Raw genomic sequence first — 18,624 nt, 5'->3', positions numbered from 1 at the left:
GACTTGTACTGTGCATTGTTCTGATCCTTGATGGATCAAACCAGTGGAGAGTCTGAAACTACCCTAACATGGAATGAAAAGAGCAGCTTGGCAACAATCATGCCATGTAATCTTAGCCTGCACGTGAATCCCTACCTTCCACAGCACCACACAGTGGACCAATGGCCAGATAATGTGGGAGGTAATACCTGTTTCACCCTTCCTTATTTTTCCTCAGATATACATTTTAGCATAATTCATAAGCACTTACTGTTCACAGCCACCCATTCATTAAGATCTTCTCCCTCTGGTAGCATGACAGCCATGCGCAGATTTCCACTACCCAGAGTGGCTTCTGCATGTTTTAGTAACTCATACTGATGGGAGCCCTCAGGAATACTCTTTTTTGGCTTAAAAGTTTTCGAAGATCGACTGCCACTGGAAAAAAAAAACAACAGAAAAACATTATAATTCTATACTTTCTTAATGTTCCCCAGTTTAAAGAAGACATTTCACCCTCTCTCTCTCTATCAACTCCAGCTCTTTGCATCCTTTCATTGGTGCTGCTCCACTGATAGCAGGGCAGTTGGAATCAGTTTTTCCCTAGCCTCCATGGTTCCTGAGCATAGTTTCTGTTAATTTCAGCATTAGGACAGTTAGGTGGGTGGTCCGGGGCCAGAGCAGACATACTAGAACCACCGACCTGACAGTAAAGAGCATAATTAGCATAGTGGGTGCTGAAACTAACAGTACTGCTTGCTTACTAATGGGTGGGGGCTAGAGAAAAAAAATTCAAACCACTCTGGAATGAGTAGAGCAGAGCAGTGTGGTTGGTGGTGAAAGGTACCGTATTTTTCGGACTATAAGACGCACCCAGGTTTTAGAGGAGAAAAATAGGGAAAAAAAATTTTCAGGCAAAAAATGGTAAAATATTTAATGTATGGGAGTTGTAGTTTTGGAACAGCTGCAAGGCCACATTGACAGGTGACCCTGCAGCTGTACGGGGATGTATAGGGCGTTTTTTTTGTGGGGCCAGATGTACTTTTTAGTTATACCATTTTGGGAAATGTTTATTGCTTAGATCACCTTTTATTTAATTCAGAGGCAAAACAGAGAGAAAAACCCGGCGGTTTAGCACTTTTGATTTTGACGTTCACTGTACATAAAAATATTAGTAGACAGGGCATTTTCAGACACAGGGATACCTAATGTATATGTTTCACAGTAATGTTATACTTTTATATGTATTCTAGGGAAAGGAAGTGAACTTTTATTTATTTTATTTTTTATTATATTTTTTTTTTAAGTGTTTTTTTTTTTTTTTACTATTTTATTATCCCCCGCCTAGGGGGCTTGAACCTGCAATCATTTGATTGCAAGTCCCATAGACGGCAATACAAGTGTATTGCCGTCTATGGGAGATTCTATACATTACTATCGCGGAGTGTCATAGACCAGCCGCGATAGTAATATATATCTATGACAGGCCTGGGAGCCTTCATTAGGCTCCCGGCTGTCATCGGAACAGGTCGGCTCCTGCGGCCTCGCCGTGCAGGAGCTGGCCTGCATCACTAAAGGTATGGGGCCGGTGGAGACCGGCCCCGGGGCTAACTAACTGCCGGGACCTGCGGAGGAGGAGCGGATTTACAGCATGGCAGCTCCTGCCGCTGAAGAAAACCAGCGGTGGCAGTAGCGCGGCAATCTGCAGGCCCCGGCAGCTAAGACCGTCCCCGGCATCTGCTGTAATAGACCGGCGGATGCCGGGGAGTGTCTTAGCTGCTGGGGCCTGCAGATTGTCACGCTCCTGCCGCTGCAGAAAACCAGCGGTGGCAGTAGCGCGGCCATGCTGTAAATCCGCTTCTCCCCCCACATTCGGACTATAAGACGCACCCTCATTTTCCTCCGAAATTTTGGGGGAAAAAAGTGCGTCTTATAGTCCGAAAAATACGGTATTCTTTAGCTGACAGAATGAGATCTGTTTAATGTACATATAGATGTCTCACAGGAGGTTCCCAACTTGCAACTTCTTCTGTAAATCAGAGCAGAATTGCTAACAAAGAGTGTCTTTTGATCTGGCCAACCCAGCCTTCCATAGATTATATATTTGCCCATACAGTTTAATGGCCAAAATGTAATGTTACTTTTGCATTGTAGCCGCTGTGTGTGGGCAGCCAGTCACAAGGTTTCAGAAGTTGGTGCTGGCTTCACTTAAATAAAGGTTGTCTTGTTGATTAAAGTGGCCCTCCAGGCTCCCACATACTAAGACTAATTCCAGTGAGTATATGTGCAGCAGTTTCTTCTCTTTCTCCCTGGTTCTTTAGGAATCTGTACTTTATTCGGCTGTTAGGGTACTGGAAATAAACTGTACATATAATGACTTTCCAAGTAACCCTATGAAATACTTGTGTGTATACACTGCCGTCAATCTGAGGAGCCAGAGCTATAGGGGAACCAGCAGTCTGAGCCAAGAGGCACATTTCAGATTAGTCTAGACTCTCTGTAGGTAAGCTGTAGTCAATGATCACAGATTTACCCTAATAAAACTTAGCTGAAAGGTAACCTAAGCAAAAAGCTTAGGAAAAAAAGAGGTAGACAAGCAATTCTCATGCATAATGATTTACAACCATTTATGTGGCCACAAATGGATATTTACTTTAATACACTATTCAAATCGTGATGGACTGGATGGATTTATAATCGGGATCTTCACTACTCTTGCTGAAAACAAGGAAGCCCCAGCATACTGGCAATAATAACACAGTGAACAGATTTAGAAATTTAGTACTTGAAAAATATTTCAAACATCAATATGCAGCTTTAATACGATTTTAAATATGATACAGAGTGTTACAAAAATACAATATCAAAGTGAGATGGCCAAATGTCCTGTTTTTGGTCCTTTTTTCTGCAAGTGATATTAAAATACAAACAGCCTTGTAAAGCATTAATATAAATAGGCGTAAATGTTGTCCCAGTTCCAGCAGCGTTGCTTGGCTCCGTTGCTCTGTAGAATACAGTACTGAGCATCCTTTGATACTTGAGACACCCTTTCTATACATTCTCCTCAGTTTCCATACAAAGGAGGAACATAAGCTACAGCTGCCCTGTAATCAGTATGCAGACTTGGATGTGACAAGAAACCAAGAGACAAGCAACATAAATATCCTCAGCTCCATTACAGGGGATATCCCATAACTGCAATAACTGCAATATTATATATATATATATATCTTTTGTTATACAAAACATACCAAGTGTTCAATCTGAGTCATAAAAATGCTTCTGTTTCTACATACACTATATAGTAAAAACTACTTAGGACACGGCTCCTTCATTGAATTCAGGGGTTTAATTCAGCCCCATTTGCACAGGTATATAAAATCCAGGACCTGACCATAGAGTCTGCCTTTACCAGCATTTGTAAAGCAATGTCTTGTTCTAAAGAGCCCCTGAATTCTAGCGTGGTACTGTAATATGCCACCATTGTACGAAGTTGGTTCATGAAATTCCTTCCATCCTCAATGTTCCACCAGAAGTAGAATCTTTAATTGACCACATAATGCGATGACGCTGGGCGGTGAGGAACGGCCCCTCACAGTATAGCGCTATATACGCAGCACTGTCGGGAGGGGTGCTCCCAGATAGACTGTCAGGACGCCCTTCTACAGAGAAGAGCCTTCGGTAAATGCACTGATAGCTCTTCCACTGAGGCACATAATGGAAAAGCCAACAGCGCACTGAATTCAAAGCACTGTCGGCTTTCTAGTGGTATATAAAACCACATGTGCCTGAGGACATGAAAGGTTCTCTTTAAACAGTGCTGGAATGGCTGATGTAGACACCATCATTTACATAGACGTGAATGCAGATGAAGGGGGGACTTCGTTTTGCCATTAGCCATTCAACCACCATTTAAGACTGTTGGATGAATGAGGGTAACAAACTGTAACAACGGAAATGTGAACTTAGCCTTAGGCCTGGTTCATTTCTGCGTTCGGTATTCCATTCAGGGAGTCCTCTTGGGGGCCCCCGAATGGAATATCGAATGCATTAAAAAGTGGTTAGCTAAGAAACCACACGGACTATAATGAGGTCCGTGTGGTTTTCGCTGGGTTTCCACACGAAACATGTGGAGAGGAAAGTGCTCCTTGCAGTACACACAATAGAAAATTATATGTCCTAAAATACACAGATGGTTTGGAAGGGCAAGAGAAAAGGGCATTTGGGAGGACATCAGTTAGGGTGCATTCACATAGAGGAAAATGGTGTTGAATTTGGTGTGGAATCTGCCTCAGATTCAGCGCTGAAAAAAAAGCCTCCCATTGACTTCAATGGTTTCCTTTTTCTGTTAGCAGAAAAAGTGGTTTCCCTTAGGCTGCATGCACACGGAGTTACGCCGGGCTTGTAAGAATACTCATTCACAGCCTTACAAGCGAGCGCAGCGGACGGCTGCTGAACACTTCCCATTCACTTCAATGGGAGCACTCGTAACACCGGCGTTACGAGCGCTCCCATTGAAGTGAATGGGAAGTGTTCGGGAGCCGTCCGCTGCGCTCGTGTGTACGGCTGTGAATGAGTACTTTTACAAGCCCGGCGTAACTCCATGTGCATGCAGCCTTATTCTGTTATGAAATGTGTGCAGAGGAAGCTTTGGGGTGGGGTCCGCTTGGGGACCCTCCGACTGGAAAAAATCCACATAAAAAAAGCAGCTACCTTAGGAAACTCACAGACCCCATAGACTATAATGGGATCTGTGTGGTTTCCATACAAAAAAATGTGGAGAGAAAAGGGCTGCTTGCAGCTCTTTTATCTCCGCATTTTTCATGTGGAGAGGGGAACAAAATGGCCCAAATGCAGATGTGAACTGGGCCTTAGTCCAAGAGTGAGAGCAATATTTCTAAAAAACCTAAACTATAAAGCTATCCGTATACCTACAGTTAGGGCCAGAAATATTTGGACAGTGACACAAGTTTTGTTATTTTAGCTGTTTACTAAAACATGTTCAGAAATACAATTATATATATAATATGGGCTGAAAGTGCACACTCCCAGCTGCAATATGAGAGTTTTCACATCCAAATCGGAGAAAGGGTTTAGGAATCATAGCTCTGTAATGCATAGCCTCCTCTTTTTCAAGGGACCAAAAGTAATTGGACAATGGACTCTAAGGGCTGCAATTAACTCTGAAGGCGTCTCCCTCGTAAACCTGTAATCAATGAAGTAGTTAAAAGGTCTGGGGTTGATTCCAGGTGTGTGGTTTTGCATTTGGAAGCTGTTGCTGTGACCAGACAACATGCGGTCAAAGGAACTCTCAATTGAGGTGAAGCAGAACATCCTGAGGCTGAAAAAAAAGAAAAAATCCATCAGAGAGATAGCAGACATGCTTGGAGTAGCAAAATCAACAGTCGGGTACATTCTAAGAAAAAAGGAATTGACTGGTGAGCTTGGGAACTCAAAAAGGCCTGGGCGTCCACGGATGACAACAGTGGTGGATGATCGCCGCATACTTGCTTTGGTCAAGAAGAACCCGTTCACAACATCAACTGAAGTCCAGAACACTCTCAGTGAAGTAGGTGTATCTGTCTCTAAGTCAACAGTAAAGAGAAGACTCCATGAAAGTAAATACAAAGGGTTCACATCTAGATGCAAACCATTCATCAATTCCAAAAATAGACAGGCCAGAGTTAAATTTGCTGAAAAACACCTCAAGAAGCCAGCTCAGTTCTGGAAAAGTATTCTATGGACAGATGAGACAAAGATCAACCTGTACCAGAATGATGGGAAGAAAAAAGTTTGGAGAAGAAAGGGAACGGCACATGATCCAAGGCACACCACATCCTCTGTAAAACATGGTGGAGGCAACGTGATGGCATGGGCATGCATGGCTTTCAATGGCACTGGGTCACTTGTGTTTATTGATGACATAACAGCAGACAAGAGTAGCCGGATGAATTCTGAAGTGTACCGGGATATACTTTCAGCCCAGATTCAGCCAAATGCTGCCAAGTTGATCGGACGGCGCTTCATAGTACAGATGGACAATGACCCCAAGCATACAGCCAAAGCTACCCAGGAGTTCATGAGTGCAAAAAAGTGGAACATTCTGCAATGGCCAAGCCAATCACCAGATCTTAACCCAATTGAGCATGCATTTCACTTGCTCAAATCCAGACTTAAGGCGGAAAGACCCACAAACAAGCAAGACCTGAAGGCTGCGGCTGTAAAGGCCTGGCAAAGCATTAAGAAGGAGGAAACCCAGCGTTTGGTGATGTCCATGGGTTCCAGACTTAAGGCAGTGATTGCCTCCAAAGGATTCGCAACAAAATATTGAAAATAAAAATATTTTGTTTGGGTTATGTTTATTTGTCCAATTACTTTTGAGCTCCTAAAATGTGGAGTATTTGTAAAGAAATGTGTACAATTCCTACATTTTCTATCAGATATTTTTGTTCAACCCTTCAAATTAAACGTTACAATCTGCACTTGAATTCTGTTGTAGAGGTTTCATTTCAAAACCAATGTGGTGGCATGCAGAGCCCAACTCGCGAAAATTGTGTCACTGTCCAAATATTTCTGGCCCTAACTGTATATATATATACCTATATAATGTAGAGAGTAGAATGAGTGCAGTTCATACATTGGAGGTCTGGCTTCTACAGAAGAGGTCCTAAATTAATCTAATTGTTTATGGTGTGTTAACGGTGAGTGTGACTGCTAGGCGATTACGTAGTGGTGACTATTCAATCTTAGTGGGAAGCAGAGAAGGGTATCTTGGCTTGTTGAGTGGAAGAATGGATCCTGAGAATCCGAATACCACATGTTAGAGAAGTAGATGCACATGCATAAACATTTTTGGAGGTACTTTTGCTCTCCACAGTTTCATTTTGCTTAACTTAGCACAAATGCAACAACAAAGCTATAATCTTACCACCCACAAGAAGTTATTATTTACCACACACAAGATCCCCACCTGCAGGAGAACACAACACTTGGAGGCCTTGGAATAGCGACACAATATTCTCCATTTGTTTTCTTCAGAGAAAGAATTCCTATCCAAAACCTCTTGGCAACTGTATGTGGGCATGATGCAGTGAAAGACCAAAATAGCTATAATTTAGCAGCTGCTCCTTCTTTGACAATATAATATTAAGCTCCCCAGTATCATTTTGGCTCTCTTGCTCATGAATATTTTCAGAGCTGTGTTGCACTATAGTCTGTTATTAGTTGGAGACCTGGCACCACAGGATTCTTCCCTAAACACATGTTTGGAGAAAAAGAAGACAAATAAAAAAAACTAATCCAGTGGTTTAAGTAGTCCACAGGATAAAACGGAGAAAAATATTTTCATATTTGAGCAGCATTTTGCACTTTATACATGCATGTAAGGCTACACTCACATCTGCACTGTGGTCTCCTTTGACGAGTTTGTCCCATTGTCCATCTAAAATAGGCGGGCAAAATAATCCTGCACAAAGAGGTTTTAGCTCAGATCATTTCAGTTTTAAGATGATGGACACCCATCAGACCCCATTATAGTCAATGGGGTCCACCAGGCCCCATGTGTAATAACTACTTCAGTGGTCCAACTGTCCCATGTTCTGGCCATCTGATGGACAAGAACAACAGAAAGGTGCCGTTAGTGTGAACCTAGTGTAATCTACATAAAAGCCAAGTCATTTTCTAAATTCATTTGCATTACTTATCTTGTACTTATCCAGATTTGTTGTGAACAGCTTCTTAATGGCTATTTAATATTGGCTGGACCAGTGAGACAGCGCCTCTGTTTGGAGGCGTAAGCTGAAGCTCCTGGATCCCGATGCAAAATTTCTAATATCATAGAAGACTTAAAAATCATAGAAGATACTTACCTCATATGCCACGCATCTTGTAGGCCTATGGCCTACAATTTGAAGAGTGTTAGAGTCGGAAGCCTGTGCTACCAGTACCAGAATACCATCCCCCTACCCTGTATCTTTGATCTGGTTGTATTTTTAACAACTGGATCAGTATAACCTGGGAGAACAAGCTGCATCCCACCCCTGCGCTATTTACTTACCATTCCCCTTTCCTGCCCATGGCCTCCTCTGCCTTCTCTTCAACCTCCAGGGATCCCTATGCACCGCACATAACATTCTGATGCAATGACGTAATGTGCATCGAACGGGGCTCTGTGGGCAGGTCTGGGGATCGGTAAGTTAACAGTGGCTGTTACTGACTGTAGTTATTCAGCCAGTGACGGGCGATTAAAAAACAAAACAGCAAGGCTTCAGTATATTGCCCCGTAAAGGGGGGCCTGATTACCACTACACTTGTTAACAGGAAGCATCTTGGGAAAATATGTCTCACTGAATGCAATAAAATACCTGGACTATTCTACAATAATAAAAATCCACTGTGTCCATTTACTATAAATTACAAAGCATTGTGGCACAAATGTCATGGCAGATAAGTTATATTCCAGATTGCCACTGACTGAAGTGCCCTCAGTCAGTACTGCCCAGCTAGCAGCCTGGAACATGTAGCCCTCATGGGTACTGATATTATAAAGAAAAGGCAAATTTATATAGTACAGCTGTCTTCTGTGTGACAAAATTCAAGCATGGGTACACCTGTACATTTCTTTATTTCCAAATGTTGTATCTACAATTATATTTATGTCTCTATGTTTGTCTTTTTTATTCCTAGGGTCTTGGAATATATTTCTTATTTTATTTTATTAAAATCTTGCAGTTTTTACAATGGCCACTAAGGCTTAGAATAGACTGATACTATTCTAAGCCTTAGTGGCCATTGTTGGAGCAGTGTCTCCAACAAAGAGCTATAAGCGTCTTGGCAGCCGTACACATATAAAGGAATAATTTTGATGTCTGCTTCCCTAGGCAATTCGGCAGGAGATTAAGAAAATAAACTAGTGGATCAAGCGGGACTCCTTGAATAAAGAGGGCGTCAGAGAGAGACTTAACCTCCAGCCAAAAGGGGTGAATGAGGGGGCAGTCCCAGAAAATATGATAGAGTGAGCCAACTGCAGCTTGACAGCGCCAGCACTGGGAGGGTATGCTAGGGTTGAGAGAGTGGAGCAGCAAAGGGGTATGATTGGTAGCATGAATAATTTATACTGGGTCTCGCGAAAAGTAGTACAAGTGGAAGATTTAGCTGCGTGGGACCAAATAACCTGCCACTGGCTGGGCGAGATCTGCCTTCCCAGTGCTTCAGACCATTTGGAAATATACCTATGAGAGATCGGGGGCTGCCCCTCGGGAGAGGAGATAATTCTATAAATTGTAGATATCAATCCAACCGTCCCTGCACGACACAGTCTCTCAAAGACGGAAGGAGAGGAAATTTTAAGAGAACCAAATTGGCAACTCATAAAATGGGCAATCTGCTGGTAATGAAACCACTTTGAGGGGGGGTAAGTGAAGTACAGAAGTAAAATAGTCAAAGGACCTAAGCTCCAAAGTCAACGGGTCAACTAGATCGGCAATCCGGATAAGCTCCAGACGGCTCCAAGGCCGCACCATTGCCACCACAAGCCCAGTAGGGAGAAGTGGATTGTATAGAAAAGAGACCATAGATGAACTAGGGGAGGCTAAGGGAAAAAGCTTGGAGCAAGTGCGCCAAACAGCACGAGTAAAATGGATGGGACCAAGGAGAGGAGCCGAAGGAAGGAGGAGGAGGGGGAGCGGGACCACAGAAAGGCGTTAGGGTGAGTTGGAGCAAGCCAGAGCTTCTCAATCTCAATCCATTTCGTGTAGGCTTGGGAAGAAGCCCAAAAAGGGATACAACGCAAATGAGTAGCTCAGTAATAATGCAGGATATGCGGAACCGCCAGCCCCCTCTCCCCTTTGCCGGACAGCATCTCCTAGTGGGGGATACGATGGCGTTTGCCATCCCAAATAAACTGGATAATAGATTTCTGGAGAGTACATAATTCCAAACGAGGGACAGGGATAGGAAGAGTTTCAAAAAGTAGAGGAGTTTAGGAAGAAGGGTCATTTTAACCGCTGTGATGCGGCCGATGAGGGAAATAGGGAGCGAGCGCCATTTATCGAGCAGGGTTTGTAGGTCGCTAAACAAACGGGGGTAGTTGGCCGAGTACAGGGAAGAATAGGAAGGCGAAAGTTGAATCCCCAGATAGCGAAGAGAGTGAGTGCGCCATTGGAAATCAAAATTTTAGATTTAAGTAAATTCAAGGTCACATCAGGGATATTGATGGGGAGAGCTTCCGTTGTAGTGGGGTTAACCTTATACCCTGAAAGTATACCATAGGATTCCAATTCACGGAGGAGGATGGGAAGGGACACGTGGGGATTCGTATGAGTTAAGAGAACGTCATCTGCAAAGAGACTAATTTTAAAGTCCCTGTCTTTAACCATAACTCCAGATATATCAGGATTAGAGAAAATCCGAGCGGCTAGAGGCTCAATATGTAATGCAAATATTAATGGGGACAAGGGGCAACCCTGACGAGTCCCATTGCGGATGTCAAAGGAAGGGGAGACCGAGTTAGGGAGCTTCACCACAGCAGAGGGGGCAGAATAAAGTGCCCCAACTGCCGTGAGGAATGCCCCCGAAAACCCAAAGCTCCTGAGGGTGGCAGTCATGAACGACCAGTCCAAGCGGTCAAAAGCTTTTTCTGCATCTAACCCCAGGAGGAGGGTGAGAGTAGCAGAATGATTGGCCGCATCTATCAAGTCCACAGCCCTTCTAGTGTTGTCTCCCCCCTGATCGCAGGGGACGAAACCCACTTGGTCTTGGACTAGAGAGGGAAGCCAAGCATTAAGTTGGTTAGCTAGAATTTTCGTAAAAAGTTTTAGGTCGGTGTTAAGAAGGGCGATCGGGCGATAGTTAGAGCAATCTTCATGATCTTTATTAGGCTTGGGTACGAGGATGATATGAGAGTGGAGCATAGGCTGGGAAATAGGGGCACCATCTAGAAAGGAATTAAAAAGGCAACAAAAGGTGGGGAAGGAGGTCAGAACTAAATGTTTTATAATATAAATATGTAAAGCCATCAGGGCCTGAGGCCTTGCCATTCGGTAGGCTTTTAAGGGTATCAGACAGCTCATCTTCAGTGATAGGGGCATTCAGGGAAGCCGCTGCTGAAGGTCGGAGTTTGGGGAGAGGACACGCATCGAGGTATGCGTGAAGGGCACCGTCGCGAGATGCAGGGACATTGTATAGTTTAGAGTAATAGCCCCTGAACATGGAGGCAATAGAATCAGGGTGGTGGTGTAGGGTACCATGGGGATCGCGAATCGCATGAGGGACAGAGGAAACCTGGTGATTGCGTAGGGTCTTGGCCAAAAGGGAGTGTGCTTTATTGCTCCTTTCATAATAGCTCTGGCGTGTAAAGAGGAGGAGACATTTTGAGTGGATAGATTGCAGAGATCTGCCCTAGCTGCTACCAAGCGACGGAGGACGGATATCGAATGTTATTCCTCCTGCCTCTGTTATCCAAATCCTCGATATGGCGTTGCAGGTCAAGGGAGTGGTGAAAGTGAGACACTACAGAGTCCTGTAGATCAGAAATATATGCACGGGTCTGGTCATGATTGTCTTAAAGCGTCTACACGCGGGAGGCAATGTGATGGAGGTCCTGCCGCAGGGCCGAGATTTCAGCTCTAATTTCAGTGCGAATTTCGTTGCAACACGCCGCGGTGACCTCAGCAATCAGTGAGTGAGTGATAAACTGTAACCACTGAGGTGGAGGGAAGGTCAAAGGGGAACCGTCATGATCCAGTTGCAGAGCTTGATCCGGTTGCTGGGCCAGGGAAGGAGGGGAGTGGGGAGACATTGCTGCATAGGGGGACATAGAGGGGGTAGCCCCTACGTCCAAGTCTGGCCCCCAAGAATGCGCTGGAGAAGCAGGGTCTTGGAGCGCACATGCTGCCACAGAGGAGGACGACGGGAGGGGGGGGGGGGCAGCCATATCTGCAAAGTTCAGTGCAGGAGCTGTGGGCCCAGATACAGGAGCAACATCCAGGAAAGGTGGAGAAGTGGGCTGTGCTGGCAAGGGAGAGAGCCCAAGTGGAGATGAGGCAGCGTTTACACTGCAGCTTTGCAGCACTGGGAGAGCAGGAGGGGGGGGGGGGGGGCCTCGAGGGCCGGCACCATTTTGGGACCTGGGGCCGCTATAGCAAGAGGGCACACACCAGAGCCGGCAGGGGCCAGGGGAGAGGACACAGTCACTGGTGGCGGCTGGGTGGTAGCCGGGAGCATGGAGGCAGCTTCGGAGACCAGAGGCGCCTGTGAGGAGCTGCGGGACGGAGCCGAGGCGGAGGATGCCGCCACCGCGTGGAAGCTCGGGCTGGGGAGGCCGGCGGGACCATGTAAGTGGAGATCCCAGGCTGTCTGGAAGTACCGGAGGATGGAGCCAATTTTCTCCCCATGGAGAGGCAGGGGAAGCAGGTGATCAGGGTTTTGCAGGCAGGCAGGGCTAGAGCTGAAGCACCACACGTCTGCTCACATCAGGTCGCAGGCCACGCCCCCAAACTGATCCTTCTGATTTCTGTAGAGATCACTTTCTGAAATCATTTCATGATCATCACAGCCGGGATTCCAAGGAAACCCAACATCTACATATAGATAACACAGGATCACAATATTTGGTAATAATGATAGCTTTGCCCCTGCACAATGACCTCTGCATAGGTCACAAATAAAATAAATAAATAAAATATATATATATAGATAGAGAGAGAGAGAGTTTTTCATTGAATTTTTTTTGCAGAGTGTTCCTCTGCAGACTTTCTGCCCCTATTATACCAATATGAAAAACGTCAGCATTTCTGCAGATAAAATTGACATGATGAGATTTTCAAAAAAACGCCTGTTTTTTTCTCAGCAATGTGTGGATGGGATTAGCCAGAATCCCATCTACTTTGCTGGTAACTGTAAAAAATAACAGCAAAAACGCTGCATTTTCACAACGTGGAGCTTCAGCCGAAGGAGTTTTGAAAGGAGGGCTCCCTCCTGGAGGCATTACAACCCCTCTGAATAAGATTGCAGTTGTCTGATGCCTCTACACTGCAACTTGGAGCCCAATGAAGACCCCAGGGCTACCTATGTACATTCCTACATACATACACGCATTATAATGTATTGCACTACAGAGGTAGTGTAATGCATTATAAAACTGATCAGACTGTTGTAAGTTAAAATTCCCTAGGGGAAATAAAAAATTTGTGTTAAAAAAAAAATAAAAAAATATTAAACATATTAATTCCTCTATTCCAAAAGCTTTCATAAATAATAAAACATGCAAAAATCAAAACATAACACACTTATTGGGTATTGCCGCGTCCATAAGAACCTAAGCAATATAGCTGTAATGTTATCTTACCTATATTCTCAATATGGTAATTTTTTGTCTGTCAGCCATAATAAAAGTGTTAGAAAAAGCAATCAAAAAGCATTATATTCCCCAAAATAAGCGATCACACAATCCCATTAACATAAAAAATTAAGTTATTGGTCTTGGAAAGCGGTAATGGAAATTTTGTTTCCAGTCCAAAAATGGCCCTTAGTGGGAAAAAATATATATCACATACAGACACACTATATACAAGATCTGAAAATTTCCATTGCCCTGTCAATAAACATTTTTAGAGAAATAATCGATGACGTTCATAAGAAATAGCACTTCAATTGTCTAAACAAAATTGCATTGTTTAAAGTCAATAAGGAAATGGACAGTTCTGGTCCCTCTGAAGAAAACAGGAAAACAGAAACCTGTAGCCTCTAGAGCAGGGGTGGGCAATTAATTTTTCCATGGGGCCGCATAAGAAATTGAAACTATGCTAGAGGGCTGTGCCACGGCAAATCTAGCTCCACCCACTTCTACATTGACTCCGCCCATTCCCAATCATCTTTCATCTTACACAGTGGACAGAGCCGTTAAAGAGGACCTTTCACCACTTTTGGGCACATGCAGTGTTATATACTGCCAGAAAGCCGACAGTGCGCTGATTTCATCGCACTGTCGGCTTTCCCGATCTGTGCCCGGTGTAAAGAGCTTACGGTGCCGGTACCGTAGTGCTCTATGGGCAGAAGGGCGTTTCTGACCATTAGCCAGAGACGTCCTTCTGCCTCGCGGCGCCAATCGCGCTGTGCTGTGGAGCAGGGAGGAACGCCCCCTCCCTCTGCTCACACAGCTCGTCCATAGACGAGTATTATCAGGAGCGGGAGGGGGGAGTTCCTCCCCGCTCCACAGCACAGCGCGATAGGCGCCGCGAGGCAGAAGGACGTCTCTGGCTAATGGTCAGAAACGCCCTTCTGACCATAGAGCACTACGGTACTGGCACCGTAAGCTCTTTACACCGGGCACAGATCGGGAAAGCCGACAGTGCGCTGAACTCAGCGCACTGTCGGCTTTCTGGCAGTATATAACACTGCATGTGCCCAAAAGTGGTGAAAGGTCCTCTTTAACGGCTCTGTCCACTGTGTACTGACTGCTTCTGATTACTGCAAATCAGCTCCAAATTAAAAGATTGAGAGCTAAACTTCTGTAACCTGACATGGATTGTTTTTGGCTGTCAACTATACTGTAGTTCTGGAGTTAGCAGCTGCAGGGAACAGCCGATTGGTGGTAGTGCCGGATGTCAAGCCACCACTAGAGATGAGCGAACACTAGTCAAAAAAGCCGTTTTGAATAGCATGCTCCCATAGAAATCTGGCAATCTGAAATTGGTGATCTGTACTAAGGATAGGCATCAATATGAAAAACACAAAAAAAAAACCTTAAAGTCAATAGGGTTCATCAGAATTCGTTAAGATCTATTTAAGACAGGATCTATCAAAGTTCTATAATCAACGGAAATCATAATGCTAGTGTGACCACAGTCAATTAGGAGCTACTTATCTAGCAATATTTAGCTCTACAAGAATCAAAGCTTTTGATAGGTTAAATTTTAACCTCTTGGTTCCCTGACTTTTTTTTTCCAATCAAGTAAAACTTACTAGACAGTCTCCACAGACTTTGACTGCAGGCGGCTGCAGCTGGAATGTAAAAAAAATTAATTTATGACCATTAAGCCCCTTTTCATTCTGTACCATACTATTACATTGTGCTAAGTGTATAGTTTACCATCCAATATAGCACCGCATGAGTGGCTGCCTGTTACAGAAGCTGCAAGCTGAGAGCGACCTTTATCTTTCCTTTTTCACTCTTTTCTGTCTGTATTTACAAAATCCGTTGCTCAAGTATCTTCACACTATGAATAGCTAACTATCTGGACTGAAAAAAAACGTGGACTGTTTCAAAGGTATCCTTTTTAGAGATGAGCGAACACTATTCAAAACAGCCGTTTCGAATAGCACGCTCCCATAGAAATGAATGGAAGCGGCCGGCACGCAGACATTGCCGGCGGCCGGCCGCTTACATTCATTTTTATGAGATTGTGCTATTCAAAATGGCTGTTTCGAATAGTGTTCACTCATCTCTAATCCTTTTGTGTCTACTGTTTATGCTTGGAAGATGCCTGCAGCCGACAGACTGGATTTTCCTGTGTACCCATGCAGGTTTTTGTTACAGCCTAGGAACCTATCATTGCCCCACGAGCTAAGGGAAGCATGAACAAGAGAGGCAGATAAAGTATGGAGGAGAAACTTGCAGACTCTTTCTATCCCTTTTTGTGCCTATTTTTTATGCTTGGAAGATGCCTGCAGCCGACAGGCTGTGTGCACATAGAAGGCTTTGTTACAGCCTAGGACAATAAAGGTGGTTAAGCCTACATTCAGATGAGACGATCTTGGGTGCAAACGGCTGTGAAAAAAAACATCAATTTTTTTTTACTTCAAGGGATGCCCATTCTTAAGGATCTGTCATATGTTGCGTGAAAACAGATAAAAGTACAACATGATCTATACTGACATATAGGACCTTCATTTTCATGGTTACAACATTCATGTGAATATAGGGTAAGACCTTTTCTCAAATGTCTGCATTTATTTAAGCTTTAAAACTACAATCTCTGAATGGATTAAAGCCAAGTGTAAATGTACAGTAGCAAAGGTTGCTAAGTGACTAATACGTGACCTATTTAGTGTGGAGAACAACAAAAATGTTAGCAAAAGTAAAAGAACCAGTAACCTTTCAATAGTGAAATAGGTACCAGCAGAGACCTTCATTTTTTTGTGTAACTTCCAGCTTACAAAGTCCTCATACAGACCTAATAATAGTTTCTGGCAATTTTTCATTTGATTTGCATATACCTTCTGTTAAGAAATATTTTAAAAGTAGAATATTTGTTGGCAATCTGATTGCTAAGTGAAATGTAATGGAAGGAAAATAACTCGCATATGGTACATTAAATTATAACCTTCTGCCAAGTGGAGTGAACGCAGCTTATAGTCATCATTATGGATACCCAGATTGTCAAGCTCTTGCTATAACGTGTAATATGTGGGTACCAGTATAGACTATTTATATTGCTAGGTACATTGTAAAGTGATATTTAAGAGGTAAATACATTTGTTGACTATTTGGTTATATACACATATTAGTACTTACTTTATTCATAGGTTAACACACTAACTGCTGCTGATCCCTAAAGATCACTATCAGAATACAGGTTAGGCTGGAGCCCCACGTCATGTAAATGCCACGTTTTGGCTGTACCGGAAATGACACACACACACACAAAAAAAATGCAATGTTTTACAGTCCCTATAATGTGGAAGACTAGCGAATCCCATCCACACTTTTCAGAAAAATACGCACAGTGGACACGCAGCACGTCAATTATTCCCGCAGCACTTTTTTGCTGTGGCTCGCTACACCTTGGGCCCCAGATTGTGCAAAAACTTATTTTGTTGTGTTTTGAAAATTTAGGAAGCACTTCTCCCTTCTCAATCCATTCCTGCCTGTAGCTCCAAAAAATGCAGCAGATGATCAACGGCATATAATAAATAGCAGTGTAAAGCATATATCATATACAGTGAAGGAAATTATTATTTGATCTCTTGCTGATTTTGTAAGTTTGCCCACTGGCAAAGATATGAAGAGTCTATAATTTTAAGGGTAGGTTCATTTTAACAGTGAGAGATAGAATATCAAAAATAAAATCCAGAAAATCACATTGTATAAATTTTATAAATGTATTTGCATTTTGCATAGAGAAATAACTAACTTTTGATTTCTGGCAATATTTGTGTTATGAATAAATTTATATATATAATATACTTTATTAACACATTTTGGATCCTTTCTGTAAATTCCTGTATTTTTCACGCTTTCCCTTGTTTCTGTAATGAGAGCTGTTTCTCTCTCTCACTGAATGTCACTGTGTATGGGAATACAGTGCTGTCTAGAATATACAGAAAATAAAAATAAGGTCAATTCAAACAGTTATATCTCGGTGATTATAAAACATACAAACTTGCTTTTGGTGTCATGTGAATGAGGAGATTCTCTAGCAGTGTTATATTATTTCCAGAGATATCACTGGTTAAAAACACTGGTTAGTGCCATATGATAGAAAAGAATCTCCTCTTTCATATGACACTAAAATCAAGTTTGTCCATTTGATAGTGTCAGAGATATAACTATTTGAAGTGAGCCCCCTCTACCCTCATTTTCTCTACATGCTACACAGCCCATACTCCAGTACACAGTAGGGAGAGGCAGAAATAGTTTTCTATACACAAGCAAGGGGAAGAGTTAAAAAAAATTCCGGATTTCACAGAAAGGAGACACAATTTGTTAATAAAGTATATTACAAAATTTATTAATGACACAAATACTGCCAGAAAACCAAAAGTTGTCTGAAAGTTTAGTTATGTTTTAAGGGTCCATACACTTGAAACTTGTGAAGTCTTAATACAGCCTTGTGCATGCGGGCTTAGACTAAAAGGTTCCTCAGTAATTTAAAGGGGTTATCCAGTTCCTAACATTAATGGCCTATCCTCTGGTCCTGGGTATCAGCGCAGTTTGTGGTATTGTTTACATGCCACAAGCTGCACTGCTCAGTCACTATGCAAACTATAGCGGCGAGTTTAGGTACTGCCACATATATTTCAATGTCGCTACAGTCTGTACAGTGAGTGAGCAGCACAGGGTGTTGTATGTAAATAATACCGCACACTGCACCATCTCAGTAATGGTAACCAGCGGGGGTCCTGCGTGTTGGATCCCCACATATCTAATATAATGAACTAAGGATAAACTATCAATGTTAGAAACTGGATAAACCCTTTTACTATTTGTGGTGGGTCTAAAGCAGGGGTGCCCAATACGTCGATCGTGATCTACCGGTCAATCACAAAGGACGTATGGGTCGATCGCGGGATGCAGCCAGGGATCCCTGGTGTCTGCTTGTTCACAGTGCAGGCTGAGAGTCGACTCTCAGCCTGCGCTGTGAACAAGCACTCCGGACACTTGCAGGCCAGGCAGCAGCAGCTCCAGGGGATGATGCGCTCCTCGCTCTTAGGGATGGAGGGGGCCGGGGTGCTGCTTGTTCACAGCGCAGGCTGAGAGTCATCTCCGGACACTGGCAGGCGGGGTTGCCGTAGCCCCAGCCTGCCAGTGTCCAGAGAGAACTCTCAGCCTGTGCTGTGAACAAGCAGACAGCGGGAATCCCTGGGAGGCCACAGAACGCCGCTGTCTCCTGCTCTCACGCTCTGCCCGACCCTGCCCACATGCCC

General features: G+C 43.6%; 1 protein-coding gene across 1 annotated transcript in view; it reads right to left on the bottom strand.

Moving 5' to 3' along the window:
- The window catches only part of MOB1B (MOB kinase activator 1B), a 59,274-nt gene that overhangs the window by 21,482 nt on the left and 19,168 nt on the right, over positions 1–18,624 (bottom strand). The window contains exon 2 of the mRNA XM_075285337.1: positions 251–417. Coding sequence (XP_075141438.1) covers positions 251–417 — 167 coding nt within the window. The remainder of the gene's footprint in view (positions 1–250; positions 418–18,624) is intronic.

The sequence above is a fragment of the Leptodactylus fuscus genome, chromosome 1 (assembly GCF_031893055.1).
Source record: "Leptodactylus fuscus isolate aLepFus1 chromosome 1, aLepFus1.hap2, whole genome shotgun sequence".
Lineage (NCBI taxonomy): Eukaryota > Metazoa > Chordata > Amphibia > Anura > Leptodactylidae > Leptodactylus > Leptodactylus fuscus.
This window is presented reverse-complemented; position numbering and strand designations above follow the sequence as displayed.